The sequence below is a fragment of the Hylobates moloch genome, unplaced genomic scaffold (assembly GCF_009828535.3).
Source record: "Hylobates moloch isolate HMO894 unplaced genomic scaffold, HMol_V3 SCAFFOLD_14, whole genome shotgun sequence".
In the NCBI taxonomy this organism is placed as follows: domain Eukaryota; kingdom Metazoa; phylum Chordata; class Mammalia; order Primates; family Hylobatidae; genus Hylobates; species Hylobates moloch.
The window spans coordinates 70,863,339-70,878,318 of record NW_026652289.1 but is presented as its reverse complement, the minus strand read 5'-3'; the positions used below and the strand labels follow the sequence as shown (position 1 = coordinate 70,878,318).

At 44.6% G+C, this 14,980-nt stretch overlaps 1 protein-coding gene across 2 annotated transcripts; it reads right to left on the bottom strand.

Annotated features, from left to right (window-relative positions):
* Nucleotides 1-1,704: 1,704 nt before the first annotated feature.
* Nucleotides 1,705-14,937, bottom strand: ZSCAN29 (zinc finger and SCAN domain containing 29). 2 transcript variants are annotated; one of them, XM_032175251.2, is made up of 6 exons: nucleotides 14,458-14,937; nucleotides 13,182-13,611; nucleotides 12,498-12,702; nucleotides 10,008-10,706; nucleotides 7,542-8,009; nucleotides 1,705-5,563 (listed from the first exon to the last, which is right to left on the bottom strand). In XM_032175251.2, exons 2-6 carry the CDS (start codon nucleotides 13,497-13,499, stop codon nucleotides 4,695-4,697), a joined length of 2,559 nt encoding a protein of 852 aa, XP_032031142.1. In that variant the 5' UTR covers nucleotides 13,500-13,611; nucleotides 14,458-14,937; the 3' UTR covers nucleotides 1,705-4,694. The 2 variants fall into 2 exon arrangements, with proteins under 2 accessions (XP_032031142.1, XP_032031141.1); XM_032175250.2 differs by having other exon boundaries at nucleotides 13,182-14,900.
* Nucleotides 14,938-14,980: the final 43 nt, after the last annotated feature.

The window sequence follows — 14,980 nt, the reverse complement described above, 5'->3', positions numbered from 1 at the left end:
TGCATGTCATTTCATAGCTATTTGAGTGTATAGGAGTAAAGTCTTCGTTTTGGATTTTGAATTGAATAATAGGGAAAGAACTGATCTATCTTTACAGTCTTACCTCATCTTCCCTTTCTTACCTGGTCACCGTAAAAATAGTGCTATACAGGCCAGGCGTGGTGGCTCACGCCTGTAATCCCAGCACTTTGGGAGGCCAAGGCAGGTGGATCACGAGGTCAGGAGATCGAGACCATCCTGGCCAACACGGTGAAACCCCGTCTCTACTAAAAATACAAAAAAGTAGCCAGGTGTGGTGGCGGGTGCCTGTAGTCCCAGCTACTCGGGAGGCTGAGGCAGGAGAATGGTGTGAACCCGGGAGGCGGAGCTTGCAGTGAGCTGAGATCGTGCCACTGCACTCCAGCCTGGGCGACAGAGCGAGACTCCATCTCAAAAAAAAAAAAAAGTAGTGTAAAATAGTGCTATACGACATTGACAAGACCCAGAGTCTACACTCAGATTACAATAAATGAGAAATGGCAAAAACATGTTACATTCTATGCATTGGCCATAGAGAACAAACTTAATAAAAGGAAAAATGATAGTATGGGGAAAAAGAAAAGTAATGGCCCTAAGGAAACAACTGATGTGAACAGGATTATCCAGCTTCTGCTAATACACATTTTTTGCTTCCTTTGCTGCACATGCCACCCCATCTCTCTCACAAAGGCTTTACTGATGTTAAAAAGTTGGAGGTGCAGAGATGCTGTTGCTCCCCCAACAGTGGGCTTGGTTTCTTTCTCAGAATGTTTGAAGATATTTTTTGCTGCTTCCATCCTGAGGAGTGGCAGGTTGGGCAGCATGTACTGCACGTTCTTTTCATCTGGAGTTTGGAGGGTTCGTTCTGGGTCTTTTTTTTTTTTTTTTTTTGAGACAGAGTCTTGCTCTGTTGCCCAGGCTAGAGTGCCATGGCATGATCTCGGCTCACTGCAGACTCCGCCTCCTGGGTTCAAGCGATTCACCTGCCTCAGCCTCCCGAGTAGAAGATTACAGGTGCCTGCCACTGCACCTGGCTAATTTTTGTATTTTTTAGTAGAGATGAGGTTTCACCATCTTGGCCAGGCTGGTCTTGAACTCCTGACGTCATGATCCACCCGCCTCGGCCTCCCAAAGTGCTGGGATTACAGGCATAAGCCACTGCACCCAGCTGGTTCTGGGTCTTGTAAAGTAAGACTCAGCTGAGTTGGTCACTGTGGCTCATGCCTGTAATCCCAGCACTTCGGGGGTCTGAGGCAGGAGGATCACTTGAAGCCAGGAGTTCAAGACCAGCCTGGACAACATAGAGACCCCTCATCAATACAAAACTTTAAAAAATTAGCTGAGTGTGGTGGCTCATGCCTGTAGTCCCATCTATTGGGGAGGCTGGGAATCACTTGAGCCCAGGAATTTGAAGCTGCAGTGACCTATGATGGCACCACTGCACTCCAGCCTGGGCAACAGAGTGAGATCCTGTCTCTAAAAAATAAAATAAATAAAAACTTAAAAAATAAGACACTGCATGCCCAGTTATCTTGGGTCCTAATTTATTGTGGATATGGATACAGGTACAATGGAAGGATTTGCATTCTAATTTCCCTTTTACCACAATCTGACTTATTCCTCTTTCTAGAATATAAAGATTCAGATAAGCATACTTCTAGTAAACCCACACAAGGAGCTAAAAAAAAGAAAGATTGGTCTTTTCCTACCCTCCACAACTTGATCGTCATTTGTGTATATATATATATATATACACAGACACACACACATAAACACTTGAAAAAACACCAGGCACTTTATAGACATAATTTTTATTAATATGGTATCCCTGAGAGACAGATTAGGTGTAAACATTATTTTGCTTTACAGAAAGGGAAATGGAAGCAGGTTAACTTACAAGACATCTGGAACCAGAATATCTGTTGATAGCCCAACCAATGCTTTTCCCACGAGACTGTACATAGATATACTAAAGACAATTTTTTTTTTTGACATTACAGCACACTTCCTAAATCATCTCAGATCCTGAGGCACTGCTTCAGACTGGTGTTTCTTGTAGCTTCCTGTCTGCTTAGGCAACATAAGTACCATCTTCCCTTAATTCCTAATAAATATTAGATTTTTTTTGTACTAAGATTCAACAGCAGAATCCTAATTAATCTCTAACACAGCAAGCTATGAATTATAGAATACTGTGTCTTCCTACTGCTCTCCCTGATCTTATTCCAGCCACAGAATTATAATTGAATGTGAAACGGCTACTTATCCCAGTCCTTGGCCATCTGGCCATGTTTATCTTTCTTCTCACCTGCTCATCAAAATATCTTCATCAGATACTACGATTTCTGACCTTTGTCTCCCATAGGAGCTAGTCCCCTAAAACTGCTTATTCTTTCAGTGCCAGTCAGCTGTTTCCTTATCAATAGTTATAGCATAGTACCTGATTTACTACAGATGATGGTTCTACCACCTCATGGTCTGCTCCTAACACCCATGTTTCAGCTAAGGTGATTCTCTGCCTGCTGCACAGCCCATATCATACTATTCCTCAAGTTCTCATGCTACTCCAAGCTTTATCTGGCCTTCCTTACAGTCTATCCTTTGCCCTTTGTTCCATCTACACAAAACACCTTGCTCCCCCATTTTCCCATTCCTCAACCCACACAGCACTCAATTTTGCAACTAGTTATGGAAAGTTCTTCCTATCCTCATAATTTAACCAGTAACCTTCCCTCCTTTGAACACTTCCTGCTTCATGAAGCCTTCCTGAATAAAGAGAAGAAAATACCTCCCAGATTTTTGTTACAGCAAACTAATGCATTGGACCACAACATTTATGCACAGTGTTGCTACCTAGCTTTCTAGATTTCTCTAGAACTGCCGCAACTATGCACGTGCACTGGTTTGTCCATGTCAGTGTCATCTGCTTTAGATTGTAAGGACAAGGAGAGGACCTGTTGACCTTGTGCTATACAGGGCTCATCATACTGTGAGCATATGGGCAGTTAATACTATCGTATTATAAAGATGAGTAATTATATTTGCATTTAAAGAACTGCTTTTAATTGTATTCAGCTGAATGTGTATGTCTAGATTGGCAGCACCACTGGCCAAAGATAATCCATCTTCCCTGCCATTAGGATAAAGGGCCTGTTCACACACAGTAGTCCATTTTCCCAATAAGTGGGAATGTGGCAGTGGCTTCTGCTTATTGCAGGTAAGTGCCCGTGGAGGGCATAACACTATACTAGGTGTGTGGAATATGGACGAGTCCCTATTGGCAGCTTTAACTGCTCTACCTGTCACCACATGCAGCTGCCTTGCTCTGTGGAACTTCTGGACCACAAGGGACAGATGAAATTCAGATGAGACTGGACAGAAAGAAAACCAACCTAAATCCTGTAAGTGTATTATTCTATTCCAACCCTTCTAGGACTCAGAAGAAACTAAGAAATCCAGGGTTCACACTTCAGTATAAGGTTTTCATTGTTTCTGCATAAGAACACCTGTTCTTGACAAGATGATTCATAGGGCAGAACCAAGATGGACATTAAACTCTCCTTCTTTAAGGTAAATGAAGAGGGTGCCTGACAAACATGTCATTTTGAGCACAGGTTTAAGTGAACAGGAAGAGTCATTCATTTTAGCATTAACATTACTGTATAAAGAAGAGCTGGGCCGGGTGCAGTGGCTCATGCCTGAAATCCCAGCACTTTGGGAGACCTAGGCACGTGGATCACGAGGTCAGTTCAAAACCAGCCTGGCCAACATGGTGAAACCCCATCTCTACTAAAAATACAAAAATTAGCTGGGTGTGGTGGCAGGCGGCTATGATCCCAGCTACTCAGGAGGCTGAGGCAGGAGAATTGTTTGAACCCACAAGGCAGAGGTTGCAGTGAGCTGAGATCATGCCACTGCACTCCAGCCTGGGCAACAGAGTGAGACTCCATCTCGAAAAAACCGGCGCAGTGGCTCATGCCTGTAATCCCAGCACTTTGGGAGGCTGAGGCAGGCAGATCACCTGAGGTTGGGAGTTTGAGACCAGCCTGCCCAACATGGAGAAACCCCGTCTCTACTAAAAATACAAAATTAGCCAGGCATGGTGGTGCATGCTTATAATTCCAGCCACTTGGGAGGCTGAGGCAGGAGAATCACTTGAACCCAGGAGGCGGAGGTTGCAGTGAGCTGAGATCGCACCATTGCACTCCAGCCTGGGCAACAAGAGCGAAACTCCGTCTCCAAAAAAAAAAAAAAAAAAAAGAGCTAGACCCACCTAATAGTCAGTCTCATAACTTCTTCTTGAAATGTAATGGGTTTTTCCTGTCAAAATGCAGCTGAATGACAGAATGAGTAAAGAAGGATGCTTATCAAATTCATAGGATCTATTACCATGTCCTCTCTGCTTATATTAAGGGAACACCATAGGCACTGAGAGGGAAAAGATGTTATCCATCAATTCAGATGCAGGCAAGGAGAGGGACTGAAATCTTCCATTCTTTAGACTGCCTTGGGGATTTGACTCTAGATCAGGAAAAACAAGGAACAAACAGTGGCATAAATCCTAAAGTGAATTTCCTAAGCTAACTGGACACAGAATAGGAGATGGATCTCACTATTAGAAGACTTTCTAAACAATACATTTATTGAGCCTCTTTCCTTTATATATCCTCAGGGGCTTACTTAGGAGCTGACTGTGACAGAAGCTTTTCCCGTGCATGGATTTCTCGGTGCTTATTAAGGGCAGAGCTTTTACTGAAGCACTTGCCACAGTCATGACACCCATAGGGTTTCTCTCCTGTGTGGGTTCTATGATGTGCACGTAAGTCAGAACTCTTACTGAAACTCTTTCCACAGTCAGGACACACATGGGGTCTCTCTCCTGTGTGTATCCTCCGATGTGCACTAAAATGAGAACTGTTATTGAAGCTTTTTCCACACTCTTCACATTGATAGGGCTTTTCTCCTGTGTGGGTTCTCTGGTGAATGATAAGGCTTGAGCTCTGATTGAAGCATTTCCCACACTCACCACATTGATAAGGTTTCTCTCCTGTGTGGATTCTCCTATGGGTGATGAAATTTGAACTGTCACGGAAACTTTTTCCACAGTCAAGACATTTATAAGGTTTCTCTCCAGTGTGGATTCTCCGGTGTCTAATGAGTCTTGCACTCCGACTGAAGCTTTTCCCACAATCAGCACATTTATATGGATTTTCCACCTGGTGGGATACCTGATGCGTGAGAAGGGAATTTGGACCAAAGCTTTTGCTGTATTTGAGATATTTACAGGGTCTGTCTCCCAAGCAAGGTCTCTGTTGACTTAAGAATTCACTTAAGCTCTTCTCTGGGAGTGTCAGTTTTCCTCTTTTCTCCCCTGAGGTCTTTGCCCACTGTCTTCCTGATCTACAGTCACTCTCATTGCCTTTACCCTGATGAGGATACCGGGGAATTTTCCTTTCAGATCTTGCAAGTAATGTCCTATGCAGTTGTACTTCCTCAGAAATATCCCGTTTTGAATTATCTTCATTCTCAAATCCAGCTTCAAAACCTGATGTAAAATAGAATTTTAGAAGTTATCTATTTTCTTAATCATATGTGCCACAGGAATGTAAAACTTGGGAAAAACAAGCATAACACCACATGATTAAAGATAAAATTTAGGGAGCCCTAGATCCCAAATAACTACCATTATCTTAGTAAAATCCCAATGTTTTACTTCTCTACTTGTTAACCTATCATGTGCTTCTCATCTATATAGGGTCTGAATAATATATACTTTTAACTCCTCTTGGTCACCTAGGATCTTTGGAAAATCCTCTCAGTACAGCATGGAAAACCACCAGGTTTTAGATAAAATAATTTCCATGTTTCTACAGGAAAGACACTTTCTAATACGTATTTTTGCCACATCTCAGGTCTCTCATAGTATTCTTATTCATGTTCTTCACCAGTAACTAAAAGGTTTAGAAGGACATGCTCAGGAAAACATTTTTTGGAAACTTTTATATCCAGAGGAGCTTCATGAGTCCCCTTCCCCTCACATTCCAATATACATTGGAAGTAAAAACGGGATAGAAAAATATGTAGTATCTTTCAAAGAACCAAAAGGCCTTAAGAACCAAATGCCTGGCTTTTTTGGGCCTAGGCTATGCAAATTTGCATTTATTCAGATATTTCAGGTAAAACTCTGAATCCCATATTCCCTAGACTAAATCTAGGAGTAAAAGCATGTTGAGTATCAGCCCATGTTTTTACCTCCTGAGACAGTATTTCCACCCAGAAGCCTAGTCTTATGAGATATTTCATGAAATATTCACTAGATTAAATAAATCTTAGAAACTTAAATATGTGAATATGTATTGTGAGCCTCCAAGAGGGGTATTTACCATCTTCCCAAACCTAGAAGTTATTTTTTAGTAGAATATATTAATACCCCATGGAATTGATATTCCAGGGAACACCATTAAAGAATGCTGATCTTAAAGACTTATGAAAATGAAAACTATTATTTATTAAATGGCTACTATGTGCCAGGCACTGTGCACAGTACCTCATTTACATCAACCCTATGAGGTAGGTCTTAATATATAAGCAAACTTGGGAGTTAAGTAACTTTTTTTTTCCACTCGTTGCCCAGGCTGGAGTGCAATGGCACTATCTCAGCTCACTGCAATCTCTGCCTCCCAGGTTCAAGCGATTCTCCTGCCCCAGCCTTCCGAGTAGCTGGGATTACAGGCGCACGCTACCACACCTGGCTAATTTTTTGTATTTTTAGTAGAGATGGGGTTTCGCCGTGTTGGTCAGGCTGCTCTCCAACTCCTGACCTCAGGTGATCCACCCGCCTCGGCCTCCCAAAATGCTGGGATTACAGGCATGTGCCACCATGCCCAGCCTTAAGTAACTTTCTCTAAGTCACTTAACTAATAAACAACAGAGCCCAGATTCACATACGTACACATATATGACTCTGAAATCAGAACTGTTCTCACAAGGAGGGAAGCCCTTGTGAAGTATTTTTTTCTTATCTAGCAAAGATTCAAAGGGTCAGTTCTCTCAGGAACCTCAGATTTGTAAAAGTGAACAACAGTTATCAGGTTTTCATAAATGTGAATAAAGCAGACATATAGCTGGTATAGGAGCTGAAACTAGAAGAAAGCATTATATAAAAGAGAATGAACTTTTAAAATCAACTTCATCCTACTGTGGGTACATGACATGCTATTTGAGAAATGTGAGCTTTCAGATTCCCTGCTTAGTAAACTGGTTGGAAACCTAGTGGTTCATGAATAAATCACAGCAGATTTACAATGTGCAGCTATCTCAGATTGATGCTCTAGTGTGGGGAGGCAAGTCACATAAATAATTTATATCCCCTTAGTGACCTGCTTTACTAGACAAGAAATATGGGTGGTCACAAGAATCCATGAAAGCTGGGTGTAGAGGCCAGTTCTCAATCGGATGATATTTTTCCTAAGTCCCATTGTCTTCCCTTTGTTATTTATACCATAATAGTGAAAGAATCTTACCACGGGGGCTTTGGAATAACACTGGAGCACGGGTTATGACAGCCCCTGGGGGTATCTCAGTATCCTCTTCATCATCATCAGAATCTTCCTCTGTGGCCTCGTCTGCCTCTTCGGCTTGCTTCTGAGCTTCAGCCTCACTGGTCCCCTGGATGGGGCAAGAAGCAGTCTCTTCCTGGCCATCATTGGGTGGGGCAGCAACCCGGACACTCACCAAAGCATCCATCTCTTCAAAGAAGGGACAGGTCTCTGGTGCCTGGCCATTCTTAACTTTCCGATAGCTGGTTTGCAGGCTTTTAAACTTGGTCCGACACTGCTCTGGGGTCCTAAGAAAGCCATATTCCCATAACCTCTCAGCCACTGCTCCATACAGCTGGCTGTTGCGGTGACAGTTCCGGAGGGCTTCATAAAACTGGGTCTCACTAAGAATTGCAAGGTAAGTCTTGGTCTCTTCATAGCCCCAGTGTACACCTGCCACCAGAAGAGAAATTTCAGCACCACTTAATCCAGAGCTTTACAGCCTGAATTCCTCAGTCCTATCATCTGCATCATGAGAATTCACCTAAGCTCAGGCTCCTAGATGAAAAAGTAAAAATACTTCATGTTTCCAAAATCCACAAACTCAGTATAGAATGTTTTGCTTCTTTATATCCTTTAGCAATTTCACAGAGACCTTTATTTACAAATTCTGTGTAGCCATATAAAAAAGAAGCTGGCCAGGCACAGTGGCTTATGCCTGTAATCCCTGTGGATCACTTGGGGCCAGGAGTTTGAGACCAGCCTGGACAACATGGTGAAAGCCTGTTTCTACTAAAAACACAGAAAAATTAGCCAGGCGTGGTGGTGTGCACCTATAGTCCCAGCTACTTGGGAGGCTGAGGCATGAGAATCGAGAATCGCTTGAACTGGGGAGGTGGAGGTTGCAGTGAGATGAGATCACACCACTGCACTCCAGCCTGGACAACAAAGCGACTGTCTCAAAAAAAAAAAAGTGAAAGAACAAAGATAATGAAAATAACATTTAGCACATGTGCCATGTTTAATTAACCTACATATATTTGTGTCTGCAACAAAAAAGAGAATGAAGAAAACAAGAAGAAAAAGAGAAATGAAAAAGCAGAAGACACAAAGACCAGAAAGCTAGAACAGAACTAAAATAAGATCATGCATGTCACAAAAAATAGAAGGAAAAGACCACTGCTCACAAAGGAACTGCAACTTTAGCGATGTAGTCCTCCTGTTTTGCCCCATTTTACACTTGAGGAAATGGAAGCTTAGAATGGTTAGATAACTGCTCAAGGTCGCCCAGTTGAGTGGTCATCAGGATTAGAATCTAAGCCTCCTGGGTCATACTTTGGTGCTCTTTCCATAACAGCACAGTTGTACCAATTACATTAATGGTAGTAAATGATACTTTAAAAAGGATTCCATAGGCAAGGATTTTTTTTTTTTTTTTTTGAGACGGAGTCTCACTGTCGCCCAGGTTGGAGTGCAGTGGCGTGATCTCGGCTCACTGCAGGCTCCGCCCCCCGGGGTTCACACCATTCTCCTGCCTCAGCCTCCCGAGTAGCTGGGACTACAGGCGCCCGCCACCTCGCCCGGCTAATTTTTTGTATTTTTAGTAGAGATGGGGTTTCACCGTGTTAGCCAGGATGGTCTCGATCTCCTGACCTTGTGATCCACCCGTCTCGGCCTCCCAAAGTGCTGGGATTACAGGCATGAGCCACCGCGCCCGGCCAAGAATATTTAAATAGAGTGTTAAACAAGCTTTCTCACTGTAGGACTTCTCAATCCTGTTAAAATGCCAATGTATACTATGAATCTCAGAGGACACTTAGATGTTTCCCAGCTCAGTGTGGTGGCTCACACCTGTAGTCCTAACTACTCGGAAGGCTGAGGTGGGAGGACTGCTTGAACTCAGTGAGACCAGCCTGGGCAACACAGCAAGACCCTGTCTCTGTTTCAAATATATTTTAACATTTTTAAAGAAAAAAATCTTTCCCCAACTTTAGACAATTCTTCACTGTACTATTCTAAGTAAAAACGAATATAATAAACTGACTGAGCTTTGGGGAAGTAAAAGATAAAATATATAAAACATCAAGTTCATATGACATACTCAATAAACACTGGTTCTACTTAAAGATAATATTGTGCCACATTTTTCTCATGAGCCTGCAATGATTTTAAAATCAGGGAAAAAAATAGTTTAGTAAAGAAATGGAAGGAATGATACTCCTCAGGACTGTGAATTTTCTGAGTGTATTTCTTTTAAAAATCTAAATGTATTCCCAATTATCTCACTGATTTTCCCATAAAAGAGAATGAAATACACACAAAAAATTGAGAAGCACTTCTTTGTTCCCTAAGTGGCAAAGCTGGCATGTGACATTAAGCCTTCTGACCCCACATCCAGTCTCTTCGTTCCCCAAGTCTAATTCCAAAACTCCATGAAGAAAAGCTTCTTACCACCTGGGCTTCTGAACAGAACAGGTGCAGTTGAGTTGGGGTCCTGGGGGGTCGCCTCTAGATCCATGTCATCACTGTCAGACTCCTGAGCCACAGCCTCTTCTGCTCCCTCCTCATGCTGCCAGCCCCTCTGCCCTGGCTCCTCAGTCTCAGCATCGCTACCTACCAGGCCAGAGTGAGAGGCTGCTGCTTCCAGGCCATTATTGGGCAAGGCAATGACCTGAGCACTCATCAGGGCTTGCATCTCTTCAAAGAAGGGGCAGGTCTCAGGCGGGTGGCCGCTCTTGACTTTCCGATAGCTCTTCTGGAGACCTTTGAACTTGGTCCGACACTGTTCCAGGGTCCGGAGGAAGCCATATTCCCTGAGCCGCTCAGCCACAGCCCCATACACTTGGCTGTTCCTATGACAGTTTCTGAGAGCTTCAAAAAACTCAGTCTGGCTGAGAATTGCGAGGAGCGTTCTGGTCTCTTCATAGCCCCAGTGCACACCTGCCACCTTCTCATCTTCAAAGCTCCAGTGATCCTGTTCCACCCAGCTTCTTCTGTCTTTCTTGGATGGTAACAGATCAGCATGCACTCGTCTGTCTCCTGTGTGGCTGCCACTTGGAAGTTCTTTCTCCTTGGAGCCCAGCAGATCTGGGATCCATGGCTCTCCTTGCTCCAACCTGGAGACCACACCGGATTTAGGAAATGGAAATCCTGCTTGCAGGGAAACAGACAAAAGTTGTCATAGTTTGGACTGATTATCACAAAAATCTTGAAATTCAGTCCTGCCTTTTTCATCCAAGAGGATTATAAACAAGGTGTCTAGGGAAATGTTTTCAGAAAGTTCAGTGGGCTGAAAAAGGTGGGGAAAATACAGGAAACTTCAAAAGATGAGAAATGTTTTATTTTCCAGAGCAGGTGACAAGAGAGGAAAGGATTCTGTTGTGTGTTCAGAGCAGATAATTCTATTCCAAGCTCTCCTATTTGTAGGCAGGTCCTAGTACTGCTGGGAATAATTGTTCTTCACTTGGGGCTACAGAATTAAACTCGGCGTGATTTCAAGGGGGAAGCGAGAGAAGATTGTCTTTACCTTATCCGTTTCCTTCACAGTCAGTCACCAAGTTCTAAAGGTGTTTACCTTAGTAGTCCTTCCTCTCTATTGCTACTGCCACTATCCAAGTCCAGACTACTTACCTTCTCACACGCAGATAACTGCAGCAGTCACTGTTCTACCTAACCGCAGGCTCTTGCTTGCTTCCTCAGTGTACATGCTACCCTGGTGAACCTTAACCTTAGTGCCTACCATACCCATTCCTGTCAGACTCTTCCCTCCAGAACACAGCACACTATTGTTCACCACTCTGTGCCTTTACTTTTAATTCCCTCCTATCCAATTTCAGCCCATCCTTCAAGAGGCTGTATTTGCCAGTGCCCTCAAGAAGCCTTACCGACAGCCCTCCCTCATCTCCCACTCTGACAAACCCATACGGTACTCACACAATTGGGCAAGTCATTGTCTGGCACTGTTTCAGTACAGTTCAGTTCGGCACATACTTAAGAGTTAGCTATAGTGTTCTCAATCATGTTTTTAAGTTCTTTGAGGATAGGCACATTTTCTTATTGCAGAGTACCCTGCAAGGTGTTGAGCACCTTGACAGGTGTTCAAAAACTGATGAACTCTGCAAGTCTGTATGTGAGATTCAGGGATTTCATCTGGGTGACAAAACAGACCATTACCAAACTGGATGAGAAGGCTATTGTCTTGGATGATAAGATCAGAATTCAAAACAACCTCAACAAATTTTAAGTGAAATGGTAACAGAAAAAAGTATACAACATGGAGATCAATAGACTACAAAGAAGAAAAACAAGTTCTACAAAAATCAAGTACAAGAATAATCAACTAGGTATAAAGGCACTGGGGAAAGCTATCAGAGTCCTGGAAGTTACCAGGTGAACAAAAAAACGTAACAGGTTGGGCTATACTGATACAAGACATTGCAAGACTGAAGTAAAATTCTTACTTAGCTTCTAACAGACTTTCAGGAAAATAATAAACATAATTTAGTTCCCCACAATTAACATGATATTTGGAGAACTTAAAGGTTCCAATAGAGAGCAACAAAAACTTAGGTTTAAAGAATGGATCTTCTGGGGAAAAGCTTAAGGTAACAAATACAGTTTAATTTGAAGATGGAAAACAACCAAAAGGAAGATGTGCCTTCAAGTATAGAAAAGAATTTTTATCTAGAAAATAATGACCTACTATCATCATTACTAAGAGGAAATAAAATAATTCCAAGTTCTGATAAAAACTAGGGAGCCATTCCCTTGTGGACTTATCAAGAGGTAATATAAGAATACCAGAGGGCTAAACTACATGTCAATAACCACATATTCTGCAATTTCCACTTACTCCTGAAATCCCTTTCCCACTCACTATTCCCAACCCTACTTCCCAACTTGGAATGGCAGTCTATCTTCCCATATGAATCTACTCCTCACCGCTCCTTTGAAAAGGTTTGAGCTTCTCCTTTGGGTTCATCTGCTCCTGTGGTCTCAGGTCTGGGCTTCTTGCCCTCTCTTTCTTGGGTACACCCCTGGGCTGGGGTTCCACTGACTCCTGCCGAACACTTAATAACTCTTGTGATGATTTCGGGGGTGTCATCTTCTCCAAGCGCACTTTCTGCCCCTTCACAGAGACTGTGACCTAGAAACAACCCCCGTTAATTGTCACTGCAAGATCATAATGAGGGGCATTCCCAGAGGAGATTATTTAATACCCCAAAAGAGATCATCTTTCAGAGCCATGGCCAGGGTTGTAGGGGTGAGGGAGGTTAACGTGAACAAGGGTCTTATTCTATTGCCATTAGCTTAAAGCAGTTGAAACTCCAGAAGGAAATGATCAAAATAGTAAACCCACCTTCACGCTGAAAAAAAAAAAAAAAATCCCCTTTCTTCCCTATTAAGAAACTATAAAACTAGGAAAAACTCATTATGACAGGGTAGGTGAAGGTACACCCAGGAAGCATCTCCAGATAAGCACTATCTGAAAAAGTTACCTATACCAGACCAGAAGTATAAGCCTCACCAAGGGAGACTGTGTCCCTCTTTAAGCCTGTCTATAACTTAATTTAGCCCTCCACCCAATATCACACTTTGGAATTTGAATTCCCCCTCCCTTCTCACCGAAGATCCAGGTCTTCCGGGCTCTCTTTCTAAATCTTCCACGAGAGTCACTGCCTCCTCTCCATTTTCTGGACATTGTTCCTGTACCCAATTCTGGATCTCCCCAGGTAAGACGGTCAGGAACTGCTCTAGCACCAACAGTTCTACAATCTGCTCCTTGGTGCGCACCTCCGGCCTTAGCCACCGACAGCAAAGTTCCCAGAGTTGGCTGAAAGCCTCCCGCGGCCCAGCCACCTCCTGGTAATGGAATCTCCTGAAACGCTGTCGGAAGGTCTCAGAGTTAGTGCCATTCTCTCTCAGAGCGGATTTGGCCATCATTAACAGCTGAAAGCAGCTTCCCTTCGCTTAAGAGTCTGGGTTCCAGGGCTTACATCTATCTTCCCATGTCCTTGGAGAATCCCCTGCAGATGACTCTAAGAGGAGTTTCTTCCTAGGGCAGAGAAAGATGGCACTATCAGAAGGAATACATTCATATGTCTAAAGTCTTGCCAGAGCTGGCCTGCCGTCCCATGTGCTCCGAGTGGCCTTCTGAGGTAGCACAATCTTCAGTAAATAGACTTTGCAAAAGCTGCTTTTCTGGTTGACTTCCAGGGCAGCCCCAGGAAGCAGCAGGGAATAAAAGTACTGTCAGGCCGGGCGCGGTGGTTCACGCCTGTAGTCCCAGCACTTTGAGAGGCTGAGGCGGGCGGATCACGAGGTCAGGAGATCGAGACCATCCTGGCTAACACGGTGAAACCTCGTCTCTACTAAAAATACAAAAAATTAGCCGGGCGTGGTGGCGGGCGCCTGTAGTCCCAGCTACTTGGGAGGCTGAGGCAGGAGAATGGCGTGAACCCGGGAGGCGGAGCTTGCAGTGAGCCGAGATCGCGCCACTGCACTCCAGCCTGGGCGACAGAGCGAGACTCCGTCTCAAAAAAAAAAAAAGAAAAAAAAAAGTACTGTCTGCCCCTCTCCCACCTCCTCCAAATCCGATCCCATTTAACTTCCCTGGCCAATATTGCACAGTGAGTCCGAACCATATAGGAGAGTTCGAGCTCGAGAGGATCTAAAGACAAGTCACCATCCTGCTTGAAGGCAACAAAAAGCCTCTGTCCAGCTGGTCGCGGCTGATCTCCCCCAGTATCTCCGCAGTCCTTCCCGAAGCCTTCTGCGTCCGCCCCGCCCCCTCGGGCTGCACAACTCCCAAAGCCCACCCCAGGCAAAAATCACGTCCAGAATCTCGGGTCTTTGTTTTCCCAGCGTAGTAGTAGCCGCTCAGCAAGGATTAGGGAGCTACCTGTCGGAAAACCTCGCGCAAGGAGAGAAGCTGGTTTTGGCTCCAAAGCGAGGACCGAGTGGGCTTGGGGAGAGTCACATTGCGCTGGAGAGACGGAGTCCGAGGGGCAGTAGTAACGGGCTTCCTGAGGACGGGCTCGGGTGTCGGCCAGAGGCTCCAGGTGCTGCCGGTTCGCGGACGCAGAGCTCTCAGCTCAAGGAGCGGCGGCTGCGGGATTCTGGCCTCTTTTGTCTCCGCTCCCTCCAGCCCGGTAACCTGGAGCCGTCGTGCAGTCCCTCCAGAGGCCTCTGACCCGGCTAAGGCGCCCTGAGGGCGCCCTCCAGTCCACCCCTGGGAGCGTCTCCCTCTCGAGCTGCCCCTCAACCCCCTCGCATTCTTGCCTCCGGGCCAGCCTCACCCACTCGGAGTCCGGGTCCTACCCCGACCCCGGCCCCCACCCCGGCTCTCCAGCCTCCCAAGTAGAGCTCCCAAACCGGAAGTCCGAGCGGGCGGCTCGGGGCACCGAGGGCGCATGCGCGAGGGC

What these genes read in the sequence shown, in the direction of transcription:
- ZSCAN29 (XM_032175251.2), bottom strand. Translation starts at nt 13,499, where the DNA reads ATGATGGCCAAATCCGCTCTGAGAGAGAATGGCACTAACTCTGAGACC. An exon ending in TCTGTTCAGAAGCCCAGGTG is followed by an intron (nt 8,010 to 10,007) that starts GTAAGAAGCTTT and finishes TTCTGGTGGCAG; the next exon opens with GTGTACACTGGGGCTATGAA. An exon ending in GTTATTCCAAAGCCCCCGTG is followed by an intron (nt 5,564 to 7,541) that starts GTAAGATTCTTT and finishes ATTTTACATCAG; the next exon opens with GTTTTGAAGCTGGATTTGAG.